A 16,892-nucleotide genomic window follows, 5' to 3' on the forward strand; every position below is an offset into this window, starting at 1 on the left:
GGACATGGAAAAGGGGAATATTATGTATCTGTGTAGCCCCAACCAATCTACAAGGATACATCACCTATGCAAAGGTGATGTTCTTCGCTGCCCCCATATACGAGGACATGGTATCGACTCATGGAAGGTCATCAAAGTTAAGGAGAATGCAGGAGTCATGAAGCAGCTGCACCGGTCCCGGCGATGGGAAGGGAACATTATATGGACATTGCCTTGTTTTTGGAATACATGTAAATTTGATTTTGGATGTGTTAAGAGTGGTACAATAAAGGTAAAATCAGGCTGTCAGAAGAGTGTAGGAAGAGACCATGAGAAAGAGAAAGGGACTAGAGAGAGGACGGGGCGTATGAGAAGGGAAGTACAGCTAGAACGTAGGTTACCGGGAGATACACTTAAGTTAGTTAAAGGCCAAACTGAGGAAAACCCGGGTAGTAAGCCTTGGGAGCCCTCGGGGCAATAACCAAGGAGTTGTCTCAGCTACGGTTGTTTGCAATGCAGAACCGGTATGCTCTTGACTATCTTCTGGCCCGTGAGGGTGGGGTATGCGCCATAGTACAGGGCAAGTGTATCATGGGTGTTCAGGACTTGACCGCTAACATTACTAAATTTATGGATCGCATACGGGATCACTTGGACGGGATGCAGGATCCTGACTCTTGGGGTAACTGGGGATTTGGAGGATGGAAGGACTGGTTGATAAATATGGCCATGTATCTAGTGGTAGCTATCGGCTGCATCTTTGTGGGCCTGGCCATCCTTAAATGTGTGATGGGTAGAATGCGGGGTGCACTAGATCAGATCACCGCCCCAATCACCGGAAAAAAAATTTAACTGTTAAAATCCATGAGGGTGAGGCAGATGAAGGGGGGCTAAGTCAGGAATTGGAAATGCAGCGACAGATCTTTTTAGATGAGGAACCGTAGCTATGGATTGGATAGTTCGGTTATCATGGAATGATAAAAGGAGGGAATGACGAATGTGATATAAAATAGTTACTTTAGAGATACTAGTTAATGTAATGTAGAAATAAGCCGCTTTGATTCTGGCAGTTAGGGACAAAGGGGTTTGAGACCGCATGGAAAAAGCAGGAAGAGGTGTGTCTATGAGAGTGATGCTGCATTGATAGGGGCCAGAGAAAGGGATTGGAAGTGAGCCAATCAGAATAGATCGAACAGGTCAGGAGGGACATAGGCTGACCTATGTCCGTCGAGTATGTGAAACTTGATACCATTTGAATTGATTTGCAGAGATCCCTTTGTTTCTTTGTTCATTCGCTTTCTGGGATATAGGAAACTGGATGTCTCTTATATTTCTATGAAATGAATCAAGCTTGCAAGCTAAATAAATAACTTCTTTTTACGTGCAAATCCATCTCAACTTTTATTGAGGCCAGACTGACAGAGAAAGAAATTTGGGGATCGACAACCATCCACCTCTCATTTTGTAGCAATGGCTCTGCATTTCAATGCATTCTGGGTGGACGATAGATGTATTGATTAAGTGGTCAACTGATTGAAACTGTTTTCAGATAACTAATCCTACTTACTCCAACAGCAGGGAGAAACCAGACTGCAAAGAAAACAGCAAGAAACAGCAGCAAAGGCAGTAACATCTATGCCTTAAAACTGGAGACTGCAACAAGATACGATCTCCCAGCCTGTTCTTTTTCAAGTCCACCTACAATGGAACCCAACGTAGAAATGAGATGACTATCAACTAACTTCATAACCAGCTGAAACTCCTCCTCTTTTCAAACCAATCTTACAATAATCCTTATATACAAACTCTGGCTATTGACTATACCCAGACTACCCTTCAGGTGTGAACTGACCTTCTTCACAGGCCTACACAAACGATTTTCCTACGACAAGCCAAACACGTGAACTATGACCTCTTTTGTTTATGACTTGTGAAAGTGTATCATTTTCTTTCACTATATTTTGCTCTGGTGTTGGGTCTGTACATGTATGTGTGTGTATGTGTATGTATGTGTGTGCCTCTGTATGTGCCGAGTGAGAGATGTAGTATTGCACTTTCAGGGTGAATGCATGAATAAATAATCCTCTGTATTTAAACTCACAAAAGCTTGCTCGTGATATTTAAATTGACCATACACTCAGGGGTTAAGAAGCACACACATCTTCATTTTCCAAAACAAACTGATTAAAGGCAAGGAAAGGGAATTGGAGTTTCAGTTCTCTCTCATCTCAGTCCGTTACATTTGAAGCATTGGGTCTACTATATACATATATACACCACTTCATGTTTTGTATAGTTAAATATCTTCTTTCTCAACTGTAAAGCTCAAAGATCTATATCTATATATAACCTTGAGTTTTGTTACCTGGGCTATGACATGATAGCACGAGATACACTAGAATTCATGCTGTGTGACATTAGTGAATGACAGCTTAATGTATTCCTTTGAACTCATAATTTCTGCTATTTAAACAGTCATAATTATAATGCTGGCTTCTGACTAAATGTAAGATTTTAACACAGTGCTCTAGAAATCATTGAGAATACAAATTGCATCTGATGTGTAAAAATAATTTGTCAATTAGGTGTCAGGACTTCAACTGAAACACCATTTGACTTGAGAGCATCATGTTCAGCTCCGTTACAAATTTACAGCGCTAGTTTATTAAGTGATGGAGTGCATGCAGTAATATTTAACCCAACCATGGCCGGGATTCTTCCAAACGGAGGCTAAGTGTTGACGCCGGCGTAAACATTGGAATGTTTCACGCCGGCATCAACGGGCCTCTTGGCCCAGCAATTCCGTGGCCCACGGGGGGGCCAGCCCGGCGCCGGAGTTCTCCGCGCTGCTCCAGGTGGCGTACGCGGCCCTGCACTGCCGGCCACGGGTCCGCGCATGCGCTCGGCGGCCCCTTCCGCGCCGGCCCCCGGTAGAGCCACACAGCGGGCCGGCGTCAGACACGATCGCGGGTCTGACGCCCCATTCTCCGGCCGGCGCGGAGCCTCGGAGAATCCTGGCCCATATTTCAGAATAAGAAGTTCCACCATTAACCTCTGGAGTGTTCATGCAGCGTGATAAAGGAGATTTACATCTATCTGGTGGAAAAGGACAAGGAACAAAATCTCACCTCAAGCAACAGAGTGATTATTTAATAGTGCAGGAATCTGAAATGGGAAGCCTACACTACACACATTCTGGGAAACAGCATTCACCCCAAACAACTTGCAGATGCACCCATCCCTCTGAAAATACCTCCTCCTGTCCTCATCTGAGCAGCCACCGCACCCACCCCTCACAGTGATTCTCCTTGAATGCATCCTTTCATTCTCTTAACACATTCTATTTGTCATACTCATAACACTCTTCTTGCAGGACAAGAGAGCATTGAATACCAGAACAAGGCAGAGAACCAGGGGTGGCTCTTCAATCATCCTGACTATGGCAACTGCAGAGGAGGATGGGGGGGGGCAATCTTCGGCTTGGGCCTCATGGACGCCAAAACCCACAGGACATCAACCACAGACATCCCAGCAGACAGAGCTGGGGAACAAGCAACCTGCTTCTCGTTCTGAAGCCACAAGGGTTACACCAAGAGTGCTAGGAAATGTCCCCCCAAATGTAATGATGCATGTTAACAGACATCATTAGAAACACAAAAGGTATTTATCAATAAGGATAACTGTACAGAGGTCAACAGGCGCCAGTCACTCCATGTTTTCTAGAGGTCTTCTCTGGAGCTTTAATTCATTTTGCTGATTCCTGTTTATGTTCAATAGTTCCGCTCTGCTATTCAATAAGATTATGGCTGGTCTGATTGTAACCTCAATCCCACATTTCTACCTATCCCCGATAATCTGTCACCCCCTTGTTAAACAAGAATCTATTCAGCTCTGCCTTAAAAATAGTCAAAGACTCTATTAGCACTGCCTTTTGAGGAAGAGAGTTCCAGAGATTCATAACCCCCTGATAGAGAAAATATTCTACTCTTTTGTGTCTTAAATGAGTTTAAACAGTGACCCCTAGTCCTAGATTATCTCACAAGTGGAAACATCTTTTCCACATCCATCCTGTCAATATCCCTCACGATCTTAGGATTTCAGTCAAGTCAGCGCTTGTTCGGCAAGAGTTAATATTCCCTAGTACTTAAGTTTGAATTGTGGTCCCGGCCAACCACGCCCACTTGTTCTGGTCTTGCCCCAGACCTGCGGGGTACTGGACAGCCTTCTTCGGGGCAATGTCCAAAGTGGCGGGGTTGAGAATGGAGCCATGCCCGAAAGTGGTGGTCTTCGGGGTTTCAGACCAGCCAGATCTATTCCTGGGGAGGGGAGCGGGCGCCCTTGCCTTTGCCTCCCTGATCGCCCGCCATAGAATCCTGTTCGGCTGGCGGTCAGCAGCACCACCCAAAGCTGCAGACTGGCTGTCCAACCCCTCGGAATCTCTCCAAATGGAATTTTTATTGTGTTTGAAAATAAACTTGGATTGAACTGTGCCTGTCCTTTGTTCATCTCACAAATAAAGGCACCTGGGTAAAATGTTTGAATAATAAACTGGTCAAAGTGTCTGATCATTTACAGACAACACCGTCTATGTCCTTATGGGTGGCACGGTAGCACAGTGGTTAGTACCAATGCTTCACTGCACCAGGTTCCCAGGTTCCCAGGTTCGATTCCTGCTTGGGTCATTGTCTGTGCGGAGTCTGCACGTTCTCCCCATGTCTGCATGGGTTTCCTCCAAGTGCTCCAGTTCCCTCCCACAAGTCTTGAAAGACGTGCTGTTAGGTAATTTGGACATTCTAAATTCTCCCTCCCTGTACCCGAACGGGCGCCGGAATGTGGCGACTAGGGGATTTTCACACTGACTTCATTGCAGTGTTAATGTATGCCTACTTGTGAAAATAAAGATTATTATAATAGCCTCCTTACACCCTCTTCACAATTTACTGTCCCACCTATCTTTGTGTCATCAGCAAATTTAGAAACAATACCTTCAGTTCCTTTATCCAAGTCATTTATATAAATTGTAAAAAAAGGTTGAGGCTCCAGAACTGACCCCCCATGGCACACCACTCGCCAGATCCTGCCAACCTTTTATGCCAACTCTCTATTTACTGTTAGCTAGCCAATCTTCTATCCATACCAATATGTTCCCCCTACACAATGAGCTTTTATTTTACGCAATAACCTTTGATACAGCACCGTATAAAATGCCTACTGGAAACCTAAGTACATGCATCCAACGGTTTTCCTTTATTCACAGCACATGCGACACCTCAAAGAATTCCAATAAATTGGTTAAACATGATTTTGTGTCACAAATCAAAGGACAGCCTTATGCAGTCATCCAAACCATTGTAGTTTGTGCGTCAATTGATTGTGAATCAATCACTATGAGCAACCTGGAGAAAATATATTCAGGGTTGCAGGTGTCGGTTGAGTATTTAATTGTCAGACATGTAGTGAACATGGACTCTTACTCCATCTCGGTTCCTTGCTGAGTGAGACATACTAATCATTTTTGGACATGTGTGCATGTTATCTTTGAACCTACAGCTACCATTTTTAAAGCAATATATCTCAGACCTTACAAGCGATATTAAGTGTTTGACAAAGTCTTTCTTCAGTTCATTCCATTGCTGAGGTGGAAGCTATTTTTCAATCTCAGAACCATCTCTGACAATACATTGAACCCTGCAGACATCCTTTACTGCAAATACCTCTCTAGTAACATCAATTCTACAATAAATAAAGAATTGTTTTGTTCACAAAAGACATTGAATAATACTCATATCAGGAAAAAAGTCAACATTCCAAAGTAAAAGGCTCGCACTCCAGCATAAAAAATATCCAGCTCAGCACAATGGGTCCACTCTGCTATCGTAAACCTCTATAAACACTGACTGCAATACATGAATATAGGGTAGATAAAGGCTCTCCTGTGATGAGACTTATAAGAAGTCAGAGGCGACAAACATTTTGTCATGCCCAGTGAAAGCATGTCTTATTCATAACTGTAAAAGTGCGTTGTTAGAATATATACTTTTCTGGAACTGTCTTTATTTAAGAAATGGACGCTAACAGGAATGCTAATATGGCTGCTGAGGGCCATGTAACTTCTGCAATCTCTAAAGATTACCTCAGGTTTCCCGAATATTCCTACATGAATGCCTATCGGAGGAGTGCTCTACGTTGAATGGACATGCCAAGATGAATATGATCTGTGGAATTTACACTCACTATTGTTCATGGATGTACCAGAAACACAAGTCCAGACCCATATTTCCGGGTTTGAACATTAACAATGAGAGCTGGGCAGAAACTAATTCATCCTGAGTGCGAAGAACTCATCCATTACCCCATTGTGTAGCCATAGGTTTGGACTTTTACATGCTTCATGTGACTGAAACCATCTTCAGATAAGGAATCGTACTTATCTCAATACCCAGGGAAAAAACTCAGGTAGCATACACCATCAGCTGTAGAACATCAGCAACAGTAAGGCAGTGGACCCACATCATTTTAAACCTGAAGACTTACATCTAAAACGTCTCCCTGCCTGATTCCAATTCCAAGCCCACCTATAAAGAAGCTTGTTCTCTGGTATGAACACACACACACACACATATTGAAGTGAGATACTGAAGTTATACAGGAAATATAGGGCATGATGCGATGACTGCTTTGTGCCCAGTGTGGATCAGGGCGTGCCGGGTGAATAGCGGAAGAGGACAAAATCGAGTTTGCACAAGGCGTGAACTATTTTGTGATTCATCCAGCCTGGCGAGCCTGGTAATTTGCTAAAACTTCTTCAACAACGCCTCCCAAACCTGTGATCTCTAACACTTTGAAGGTCAAGAGCCATAAGCACATGGGAACGCCACCACCTCTATATATTCCCTCCAAGTTGCATACCATCCTGACTTGCAAATATATTGCTGTTACTGTACTATCGATGGGCCAAAATCCTGGGACTCCTTAAAAGCACTGTGGGTGTCCCTTCATCAAAAAGACTATAGCAGGTCAAGAAAGCGGCTCACCACCGCCTCCTCGAGGGCAATTAGCGATAGGCAATAAATGCAGGACATGACAGTGATGCCCACACTCCTTGAACAAACAATATAAAAGCTGTTTCACAAGATGGATAACGGAAAGTCTGAATGGATAAAGTATTAGGTCGGGTAAATGTGATTAGAACTGTTTGCTCGCTTGCCATGTAACTAATGATACAGACTGTTGGGCCACATGGCCTATTTATATGTTGTATATTCTATGCACTGTTTGATAATGCCCCGAGCATTAAAGCATGAAATGCACAATGTGTAATTTTGAAATATGCTGGTGCCTGTGTTTAACCCGGCGTGTCCCTTTATAACATTTAGTTACTGCATATAGGCATATATCATTGTCTAATTGTTGTTGCTGAGAAAAATGTATTAATTTTTTTAATTAATTAATGGATGTGGGCGTCGCTGGGTAGAGCAACATTAATTGCCCATCCCTAGTTGCCGTTTAGAAGGTGGTGGCGAGCTGTCTTAAGACCATAAGACCATAAGACATAGGAGCGGAAGTAAGGCCATTCGGCCCATCGAGTCCACTCCACCATTCAATCATGGCTGATTTCAACTCTATTTACCCGCTCTCTCTCCATCGCCCTTAATTCCTCGAGAAATCAAGAATTTATCAACTTCTGTCTTAAAGACACTCAACGTCCCGGCCTCCACCACCCTCTGTGGCAATGAATTCCACAGACGCACCACTCTCTGGCTGAAGAAATTTCTCCTTATCTCTGTTCTAAAGTGACTCCCTTTTATTCTAAGGCTGTGCCCCCGGGTCCTAGTCTCCCCTGCTAATGGAAACAACTTCCCTACATCCACCCTATCTAAGCCATTCATTATCTTGTAAGTTTCTATTAGATCTCCCCTCAACCTCCTAAACTCCAATGAATGTAATCCCAGGATCCTCAGACGTTCATCATATGTTAGGCCTACCATTCCTGGGATCATCCGTGTGAATCGCCGCTGGACCCGCTCCAGTGCCAGTATGTCCTTCCTGAGGTGTAGGGCCCAAAATTGCTCACAGTATTCTAAATGGGGCCTAACTAATGCTTTATAAAGCTTCAGAAGTACATCCCTGCTTTTATATTCCAAGACTCTTGAGATGAATGACAACATTGCATTTGCTTTCTTAATTACGGACTCAACCTGCAAGTTTACCTTGAGAGAATCCTGGACTAGGACTCCCAAGTCCCTTAGGACTTCAGCATTATGAATTTTGTCACCGTTTAGAAAATAGTCCATGCCTCTATTCTTTTTTCCAAAGTGCAAGACCTCGCACTTGCCCACGTTGAATTTCATCAGCCATTTCTTGGACCACTCTCCTAAACTGTCTAAATCTTTCTGCAGCCTCCCCACCTCCTCCATACTACCTGCCCCTCACCTATCTTTGTATCATCGGCAAACTTAGCCAGAATACCCTCAGTCCCGTCATCTAGATCGTTAATATATAAAGAGAACAGCTGTGGCCCCAACACTGAACCCTGCGGGACACCACTCGTCATCGGTTGCCATTCCGAAAAAGAACCTTTTATCCCAACTCTCTGCCTTCTGTCTGACAGCCAATCGTCAATCCATGTTAGTACCTTGCCTCGAATACCATGGGCCCTTATTTTACTCAGCAGTCTCCCGTGAGGCACCTTATCAAAGGCCTTTGGAAGTCACGATAGATAACATCCATTGGCTCTCCTTGGTCTAACCTATTCGTTATCTCTTCTTGAACCGTTGCAGTCCCTGCGATGTAGGTACACCCACATTGCTGTTAGGGAGGGAATTCCAGGATTTTAACCAAGCGACAGTGAGTGAATGACAATACATTTCCAAGTCAGCATAGTGAGTGGCTTGGATGGAAACAAGTCCATCTTGTGGATGATACACACGGCTGCCACTGTTCGTCGGTGATGGAAGGATTGACTGTTTCTGAAAGGGGTACCAATCAAGCGAGCTGGTATTACTGCTCCTTTGTGACTGATTAATTCCCTTTCCCTTTTTGGAATAATTTAAAGATCCTGCTTTCTTACTGGTAGGTTTGCTTGTCGTTTCCTTCAGTTTTCCAAAAGCGAACATAGACTTTGAAAGCTTGATACTCTCAAGTATGATGCTTCCAAATGGGAGAGAAGTGGTATGTGAGGATTATATATACCAACTGATCTTCTGTGTAGTTACTCGAGGGGATCTAAAGCATTTTTGCAATGGTCGACGGCTAACCTGGCCTGTTCTTTTAAGACCAGTGCTCAGGCGTTACCTGTGAACAAATGCTTTAACAATGTTCTGGACTCAATCAGAGGTTAATTATTGTTGTTCATAGAATCATAGAATTCCTACAGTGCAGAAGGAGGCCACGCAGCCCATCGAGTCGACACCGACTCTTTGAAAGAGCACCCTACCCATGTCCACTCGCCTAGCCACCCAGCCCTATGTTCCCAACCTAACACGCACATCGCTGGACACTAAGGGGCAATTTGTCATGGTCAATCCACCTAACCCATACATTGTTGGGCTGTGGGAGGAAAGTGGAGCACCTGGAGGAAACCCACGCAGACAGGGGGAGAACGTGCAAACTCCGCACAGACAGTGATCCAAGGCCGGAATTGAACCCAGGTCCCTGGCACTGTGAGGCAGTAGTGCTAACCACTGTGCCTTTGTGTTGCCTGAAACTTCTTGAAATTGTCTCTGGATCAGCAACTGTTTGATTTCTTTTTTGGTTTACTTAATGACCTCCCCACATTATCTCCAAAGCAAGCATTAAAAAGTGACTGCATTTTCTTCCTTTATTTTTGTTCACACACTTAGACATTGCTGAGTTATGATGTTGCTATTTTAAGAACATTTGATGGCTGGAGATTGACTCTGAGGGAAGCTCTTTCAAAATCTTTGCTTAAATAGAATGTAGATGTTGTAAGTTCCAAGGTGATAATTTAATCATGTTCTTCTGATATGGTCAGAGCAAATCTCAGGACGTTCACCAACATCACTGGATCTCTTATTTTATTCGCTGACAGCTGTCTGTTATTCTCTATAACATAAGAGGATTTAATTTCCTCTCTGTTCCATTGTTCAAATAGTGATTGACAAGGTTTTATTAAATTCCCAGGTTAGCACGTGCATTTAACACTAAATTAATGCAAACAGAATGGGTCAGAAGCAGCTGGAGCAGAGCATTTTGTGGTGGGCACTGTTAGACTTCTTCCTGCATCACTTAATGAAACCATCAGCAGACAATAAGCTGATTAAAATGTATTCCACTAATCAAAACGTACTGTAGAAATGCTATAACCAGCAATACAATAATGCTGAATGTGTTGGAAAAACAGATTGTTAATGGCACTTCCAACAGCAAAAATTTCCTGTGTTGACTATCATTTAAACATAGAAATGTTCCACTGGTAAACATAACTTTTACCCCACAAAAACATAACAGGCATCTCATGGTACCTTGCTGTTGGTCAGAATTATTTCTGCAGCTTAAATTTTTTGGGGTGACTTTATTTGTCGGAGCCTTGAGAGATCTGAGACGACACTCTTGCATCTCTGGGTCCACAAGGAGCTCAAAGACAGAAACTTTCTTGAGCCTTTTTGAACCAGATGGCTCCTAATAATAATAATCTTTATTAGCTTCACAAGTAGGGTTACATTAGCACTGCAATGAAGTTGCTGTGAAAATCCCCTAGCCGCCACACTCCGGCGCCTGTTCGGATACACAGAGGGAAAATTCAGAATGTCCAATTCACCTCCAAGAGAAAAATTCCTCTTGCTCTGGTTCTGCACTGAGCAACAAACATGCAAGGTTCCTCTTCATAGGCCTTAAAATTGTAGTGCTGGCGACAAGATTGGGCCATGACCTTTTAATCTGTCCTGTCTGGTTTTAGTGGGATTCTTACCCAGGCCTGAATCGGCACCATTTATATTAGAGAGGATGAGCTCACAGCAGTTAGTATTTCAATCCTTTGATTGACATTGGCCTGCTTACCAGGTTGAGGGTGTTTAAAATCCAGACCACAGTTTCAATCTTTGACCTCTCATGTTATTATGTTCTAATCTGCACTGTAAATTCTATGATCTAAACCACAAATAAATGAAACATACACAGATTTGCAAACTTTGTCTGGCGGGTAAGCATATCACTTTCTGATAATTTACAGGTTCAAGTCCTGTTTATGATAATACCATTCATCATATGCAACATTTGAAGGTCTTGTAATATAAATTTTATCCAGCCATAATCCATTATTAACCACGTATTGATGGTTCCTAACCATTCTATGCCACATTTTCAAAACTGGCAAAAATATGGGTGCCTCTAGGCGAATGTATAGGCTATAAGATTACTATATTATTTGGGGAGTATGATAAGAAAGAACGATTGTCCTATCCACAGTTTGATCACAGAACTCACGCTATACCGGAACAAAGACACAGCACTCACAGAACAAAGTAAACTAAACAACAAAACGTCTATTGTCCCCTAACTTTCAACATGTTCAGAAGAAACTCCGTTTGTCCCTGCCTTCTCGTAGTGATGTGACTCAAGTATTAAATTACAATGCCTTTCTCAGCTTCGAGCAAACTTATTGATAGAGGCACTTTGACAAACACCTTGCTTTTTTTTGAACAGTGCCATATGGTTTTTGATGTCCATTTAAGCCACAGGACAGTCAGATTTCTCCTCCATTAAAAAATTTATCTGAAGAATGATACCTCTGATTATACAATGGCCAGCATTGGAATTGGAGTTTGACTCTAAATATTGGGCTGGATGTAATGGAGGTGATGGGGACTTGCCCACCAGCTGGTGAGCCAGTCCCTGTCACCTCTTTTAATGAAAACCTGCATGATTAAGTGCCACTCAAGCAACTGGACAGCAGTGGGCCTTTCCCGGGATCAGTGATTCCGTGGGCAGAAGTCTTGCCCACTCAAAAGCGGTTACCCAATACGAAGTTTCCAGCTCTATCGAATGTCAGCGCCACCAGGGAGATGGTGGCTGCTACTGGTATGACATCCCCATAAAGGCCGAGGATCATGGATGGACCTGGGCCATGGGAAAATGTTGACCAGAGGGGGATCACAGGGTGGGAATTACAGGGAAGGGGTACACAGCAAGTGCAGGGAGGTAACTTTCAGTGTGCCCTCCCCTGCCCCTGTTTTCCTGATGCTGGGTCCATCAATCAGACACTCCTTCCCTTCACCCACATTGCACCCCCCCACCCCCATTGTGGAATGACGACAGATTTCCCATCCTCCCATCTGATTAAATGCCCCCGCCACCAAATTCGCCACAGAGGTAGGCATTAAATTCCACCCATTGCGTGTAATTCTAGGAGGTGGGTTTGAACCACAACCTTCTAACTAAGAGTGAATGAAACATCCAACAAAGAAAGACATGTGGCTGTATTTTTAATGACAGAGATCAAGGCGTGTTCAGCAGTCTGTGGTGGTTGGAAGCCTGTCAGTCAGTTCCTCTTTCTTATACACACATACTCCATTAAAGTCAGTGGCAAAGGATAACGGGCAGGCTTAATACTCGTGTATGTGGAAGCCTGCTCACATTTGGGACCATCATCCCTTCAGCGATAATGGCATTGAATATAATGGGGCCCCCAAAAATACTTACTGGTGGAATTGAAAACAGCAATGAGATTTTCCACTAAAAAGCAAAACCTTTGTGATCAGCGGTCAACCAGGTGAGCAGGAGTGGCATTTCTTCACCTCTCCCCACATTATCCGAATGATTATTCTCGTAACAAGCAAAAATGGCTGGGGTCGTTTGAGCAAATTAAATGCTCTATTTTTTGACCAGAACAAATTACCAATTAGATATGGATATCTCATCAATGCCCATTCAGATGATTGATCTGAACTTTGAGTTTAATGTGTTTTCAAGAGGTGAGGCAATTTAATTGTAAACCTTGATCAATAACCTGTCGACCTGCGATTAACAAAAAATCAATCAATCATTAAAATCAATCATTTTATCAAAAGGAGTGCTTTGAAAGCACTGGCCCAAATTTTGTAAAAAGTGTAGCTGGTTAGAAAAGTCAGAAACTTCCTTCCGAACAGGCCTTTCAGTCTACTCCAATGTGGGGAGAGCCAAGATTCTCTGGGTACATCGAACACCATTTGATGATTAAAGACTGCATTGTAATGATGTCATTCTCACGCTAGTCCAACATCGTGCGAGCAGGCAACACCAGCAGGAGATAAATGTGTGATTTTTAACATTTTAAGTGAGAAATCAGAGACCCACGAGGCTTGTTCTGCTAACCATATTGAACGGACGTCCATAATTGAGTTTACTTTTGCAGCAACAGAAAAGCTTTAGATGAAATCGGAAACTACTGTTTCTGTTTAAATTGAAGCATCAGCTAAAACTGAAAGAACCAGATTTTTATACACTCAGTGCGCACCACCTCCAATGCCATCGCTCATAGCAGTGGAGTGAAACAAAGCAGAACCGACCGTCAACGTTTCAGGTGAGTGGGATTTTACGGATGTTCCCATCGGGTAGGATGGATCTTCTGGTACCACCAACGGTGACCACCTTCCCCGGCCCCACCTTCTCCCACCGCAGGTTCCGCCACGGCACAGAATGCGCACAATGGGAAGACCCGCTGACTGTGTTGGGGCCGGAAGATCTCGTCGCCAACCAATTGCGGGCCGCCTCCGCAAAACACACCACAGGGCGTGGAAACTTCCAGCTGTCTCACCATCACATGAAGAATTTGCACTCCAGAAATCACGAATATTTTCTACCATACGAATTAGGAGCAGGGGTAAGCCATTCGGTCCCTTGAGCTCTCCTGGCACTAGACTGTGAATTTACTTCAGAAGTGGATTCAGCCACTGAATTGATTCTTTGTAAAATTCAGTAAAGAGGGTGGAGGGGAGTTCGAATGGTGGGGTGTACAAGGCAGGTAAGTAGGGGCTTCTGGGAGGTGGGATCTCGCCAAGATAGCATCCGGGAAGGGCCATGTCAGAAGGGCGCATGTGCAGCCCAGAAGCTATTTGGGGATCAAAATGGTACCTATAATGCCAAAACTACAGACGGACCAGTGCCAAATCTTGCTCTCAGTGACTCTTTAATAGTCCAGTAGAACAAGCAATGTGCAGGGAAGGAACTTTCATCCTTGTTGTTGAGAATTCCTTACATCCGACCCTGATTTAGTGAAAACCCTGATCTTGCCTTTGTCGGGGAGCCCGGCAGCGTGAGATGAATGGAAGTGCCACTTGAATTGAGCTAGGAGAGAGCATGGGTGGGGTCGTTTCTGAGGTGACAGTTGAAGCACGCTGAGGGAGTGGATGCTCGACACTAGGACTGGTTGGAAACAGAAAAAAAAATGCCACTTCCCAGCACCATCAAACCACACAAAGAGAATACATGACAGATCAGAAAAAGTGTTTACTTTGAGACCCAATCACAAGAACCAGGAAACAGGAAGTCAACATAATGAAGCAGGAAATGGCTCATAAAACCACTAGCTAAATAAAATATAATAAATGGATTTTAATCCTTCTACCCGGGAAAAGAGAAAGAGAATTTACAGATTCTGCCAACAGATAAATGAGCAGAGCAGAATATTCAGTTTTTCCACCTGAGGGCGATTACTTTCATTCTGAAGTTTCAAATACTTTCACCTACTTCATGACACTCTGAATCTATTAAAATTGTGAATAGAATTCATTTCAGAGCGAACATGGAAAATTCCCTTCACAACACAATAGAAATTAGGTCAATATCATTGGTGAGATTTGCGATGGTGGGATTTATGAAGGTCAATGGGGGCAAGAACTGAGGTCAGCAGATATGTAACATTGTGCCATTGGCCGACATGCCGTTTTGCTGCCACACTCCGGCTCTGGAGCCATTTTCAGGAAGGCCAGACCGGGCGTGGGATGCAAGCAGTGGGTTGTAATGTTGGGCGAGATTCTCCGACCCCCCGCCGGGTCGGAGAATCGGCGGGGGCTGGCGTGAAACCCGCCCCCGCCGACTGCCGAAATCTCCGGCACCGGAGAATTGGCGGGGTGGGAATCGCGCGGCCCCCTGGCGATTCAACGGCCCACGATGGGCCGAAGTCCCGCCCGTTCTATGCCAGTCCCACCGGCATAGATTAGAGTTTATCCTGGCTGTGTGGGCGGGCTCTGGGGTTCTTGTGGGGTCGCGGGGGGATCTGGCCCCGGGAGGTGCCCCCACGGTGGCCTGGCCCGCGGTCGGGGCCCGGCGATCCGCGGGCGGGCCAAGGGGGCACTCTATTCCTACGCGCCAGCCGTGTAAGCCTCCGCAATGGCCGGCGCGAAGATGACTCCCGCTGCTCATGCACGGGGATGACGTCAGCAGACACTGATGCTCCCGCGCATGCGTGGACCCGCGCCGGCTGGCGGAGTCCCTTCGGCCCCGGCTGGCGCGGCGCCAAAGGCCTTCCACGCCAGCCGGCGGGGCGCCAACCACTCCGGGGCGGGCCTAGCCCCTGAAGGTGCAGAGATTCCGCAACTTTTGGGGCAGCCCAACGCCGGAGTGGTTCACGCCACTCCGTCCCGCCGGGACCCCCCGCCCCGCCGGGTACGGGAGAATCCCGCCCGTTATTACAATTCATTACATTGAGCTTATTTACTGCACAATACACAAGGCACCTTTGACAGTTCCTTTTGACAGGTGCTTCTGACAGTTCTGGAAGTCGATTTTGACAGGTGTGTTGACAGTTCCAATGAGCTTGACAGTAATTAATTTATGCACTTTTTTCCCCACTTTGAACAATTGTAAGGTGCACCTGACCTACCTCAAAGGGCACCTGGCCACCAAAAGGCGCCTTTCCATCCCCAAAGATGTCGTGATCTAATCTGCACACTTCAGGCTCCACACTGCTGGCCTGTCAAAATGCCAATTTAGCGGAGGCAGCTGGTGATTTAAATGGCCAGCTGCCTCTGTAAAGAGCGCGTGTGCGAAATGCACCCCCCCCCCCCCACCCCCCACCCCCAATCCCCCCGTATCCATCCACTCAATGGTGGGAATGAAGGAGGCTCGCCACCATAGCAACATTCTGGCCTTTGTCTCGTAAAAAAGATTAGAGCAGCCTGTTAGAAATAACATTGTGGATCATTAAAAAGGTAAAGAAGAAATAGAATACCTTGATGCCACACAGAAATGAGCACAGGCTTACCTGTTGTCTCCACAATTCCCTCCAGGATCACCACAATTTCAAACTGGTCACTTCTTAGGGATCGTTGCGATAGGTCAAAGAAGGGACTTTTAGGATTTATTTCATGGCAAATAGTCAGAGGTGAAACAAGAAACAGTTGGTCTGCACCCGTCCCAAATCCAACATCCAACTCACACTGATCCAGGGGCAGGAACTCTCCTTCAGGTGTCTGCCTGGACTGAAGGCAAGAGAGAATAGACAAAATTAGATTTGAAGCCAGACCTGATATTGTTCCAGCTTGTTCATTCAGCATCTTCATAGGGTTTCACACACGACATCAAGCTGATGTATTTCTAACATATATTCAGATCCATTGTTGCTCTTTTTAGCCTTAGTTTATTAGCTCTGATTATGTCACCTTTGCTCACGAGTCGCCAGGTATCTTTCTGATACCGCCACGTCGTTCAAGCTCGAGTTATGATTAATAAGTCAGCACACCGCTTAGTAAGATTGAAATCAACAGTCATTTATTATGTACAGCAATCAATACTTACACAATAATCCTACTATCTATATCAAAACCTACCACTACTGGCCAATACTTAACTTTAGGAGATGGCCCACCAGGTCAGGGAAATGAATGGTTTATCGAATTGGATCTGGCCTGCGGGATTCAAAAGGCTGATACGGGTCGATGGCTGGGAATCTCTATCGGGTCGCGATCGCTGGAGTC

The 16,892-nt window shown here is 44.8% G+C and overlaps 1 protein-coding gene across 1 annotated transcript in view; it reads right to left on the minus strand.

Annotated features, from left to right (window-relative positions):
* The window catches only part of LOC140398490 (G protein-activated inward rectifier potassium channel 1-like), a 71,110-nt gene that overhangs the window by 28,793 nt on the left and 25,425 nt on the right, over positions 1-16,892 (minus strand). Inside the window, exon 2 of the mRNA XM_072487234.1 lies at positions 16,181-16,397. Coding sequence (XP_072343335.1) covers positions 16,181-16,397 — 217 coding nt within the window. The remainder of the gene's footprint in view (positions 1-16,180; positions 16,398-16,892) is intronic.

Source organism: Scyliorhinus torazame, chromosome 21 (genome assembly GCF_047496885.1).
Source record: "Scyliorhinus torazame isolate Kashiwa2021f chromosome 21, sScyTor2.1, whole genome shotgun sequence".
Classification (NCBI taxonomy): Eukaryota; Metazoa; Chordata; class Chondrichthyes; order Carcharhiniformes; family Scyliorhinidae; genus Scyliorhinus; species Scyliorhinus torazame.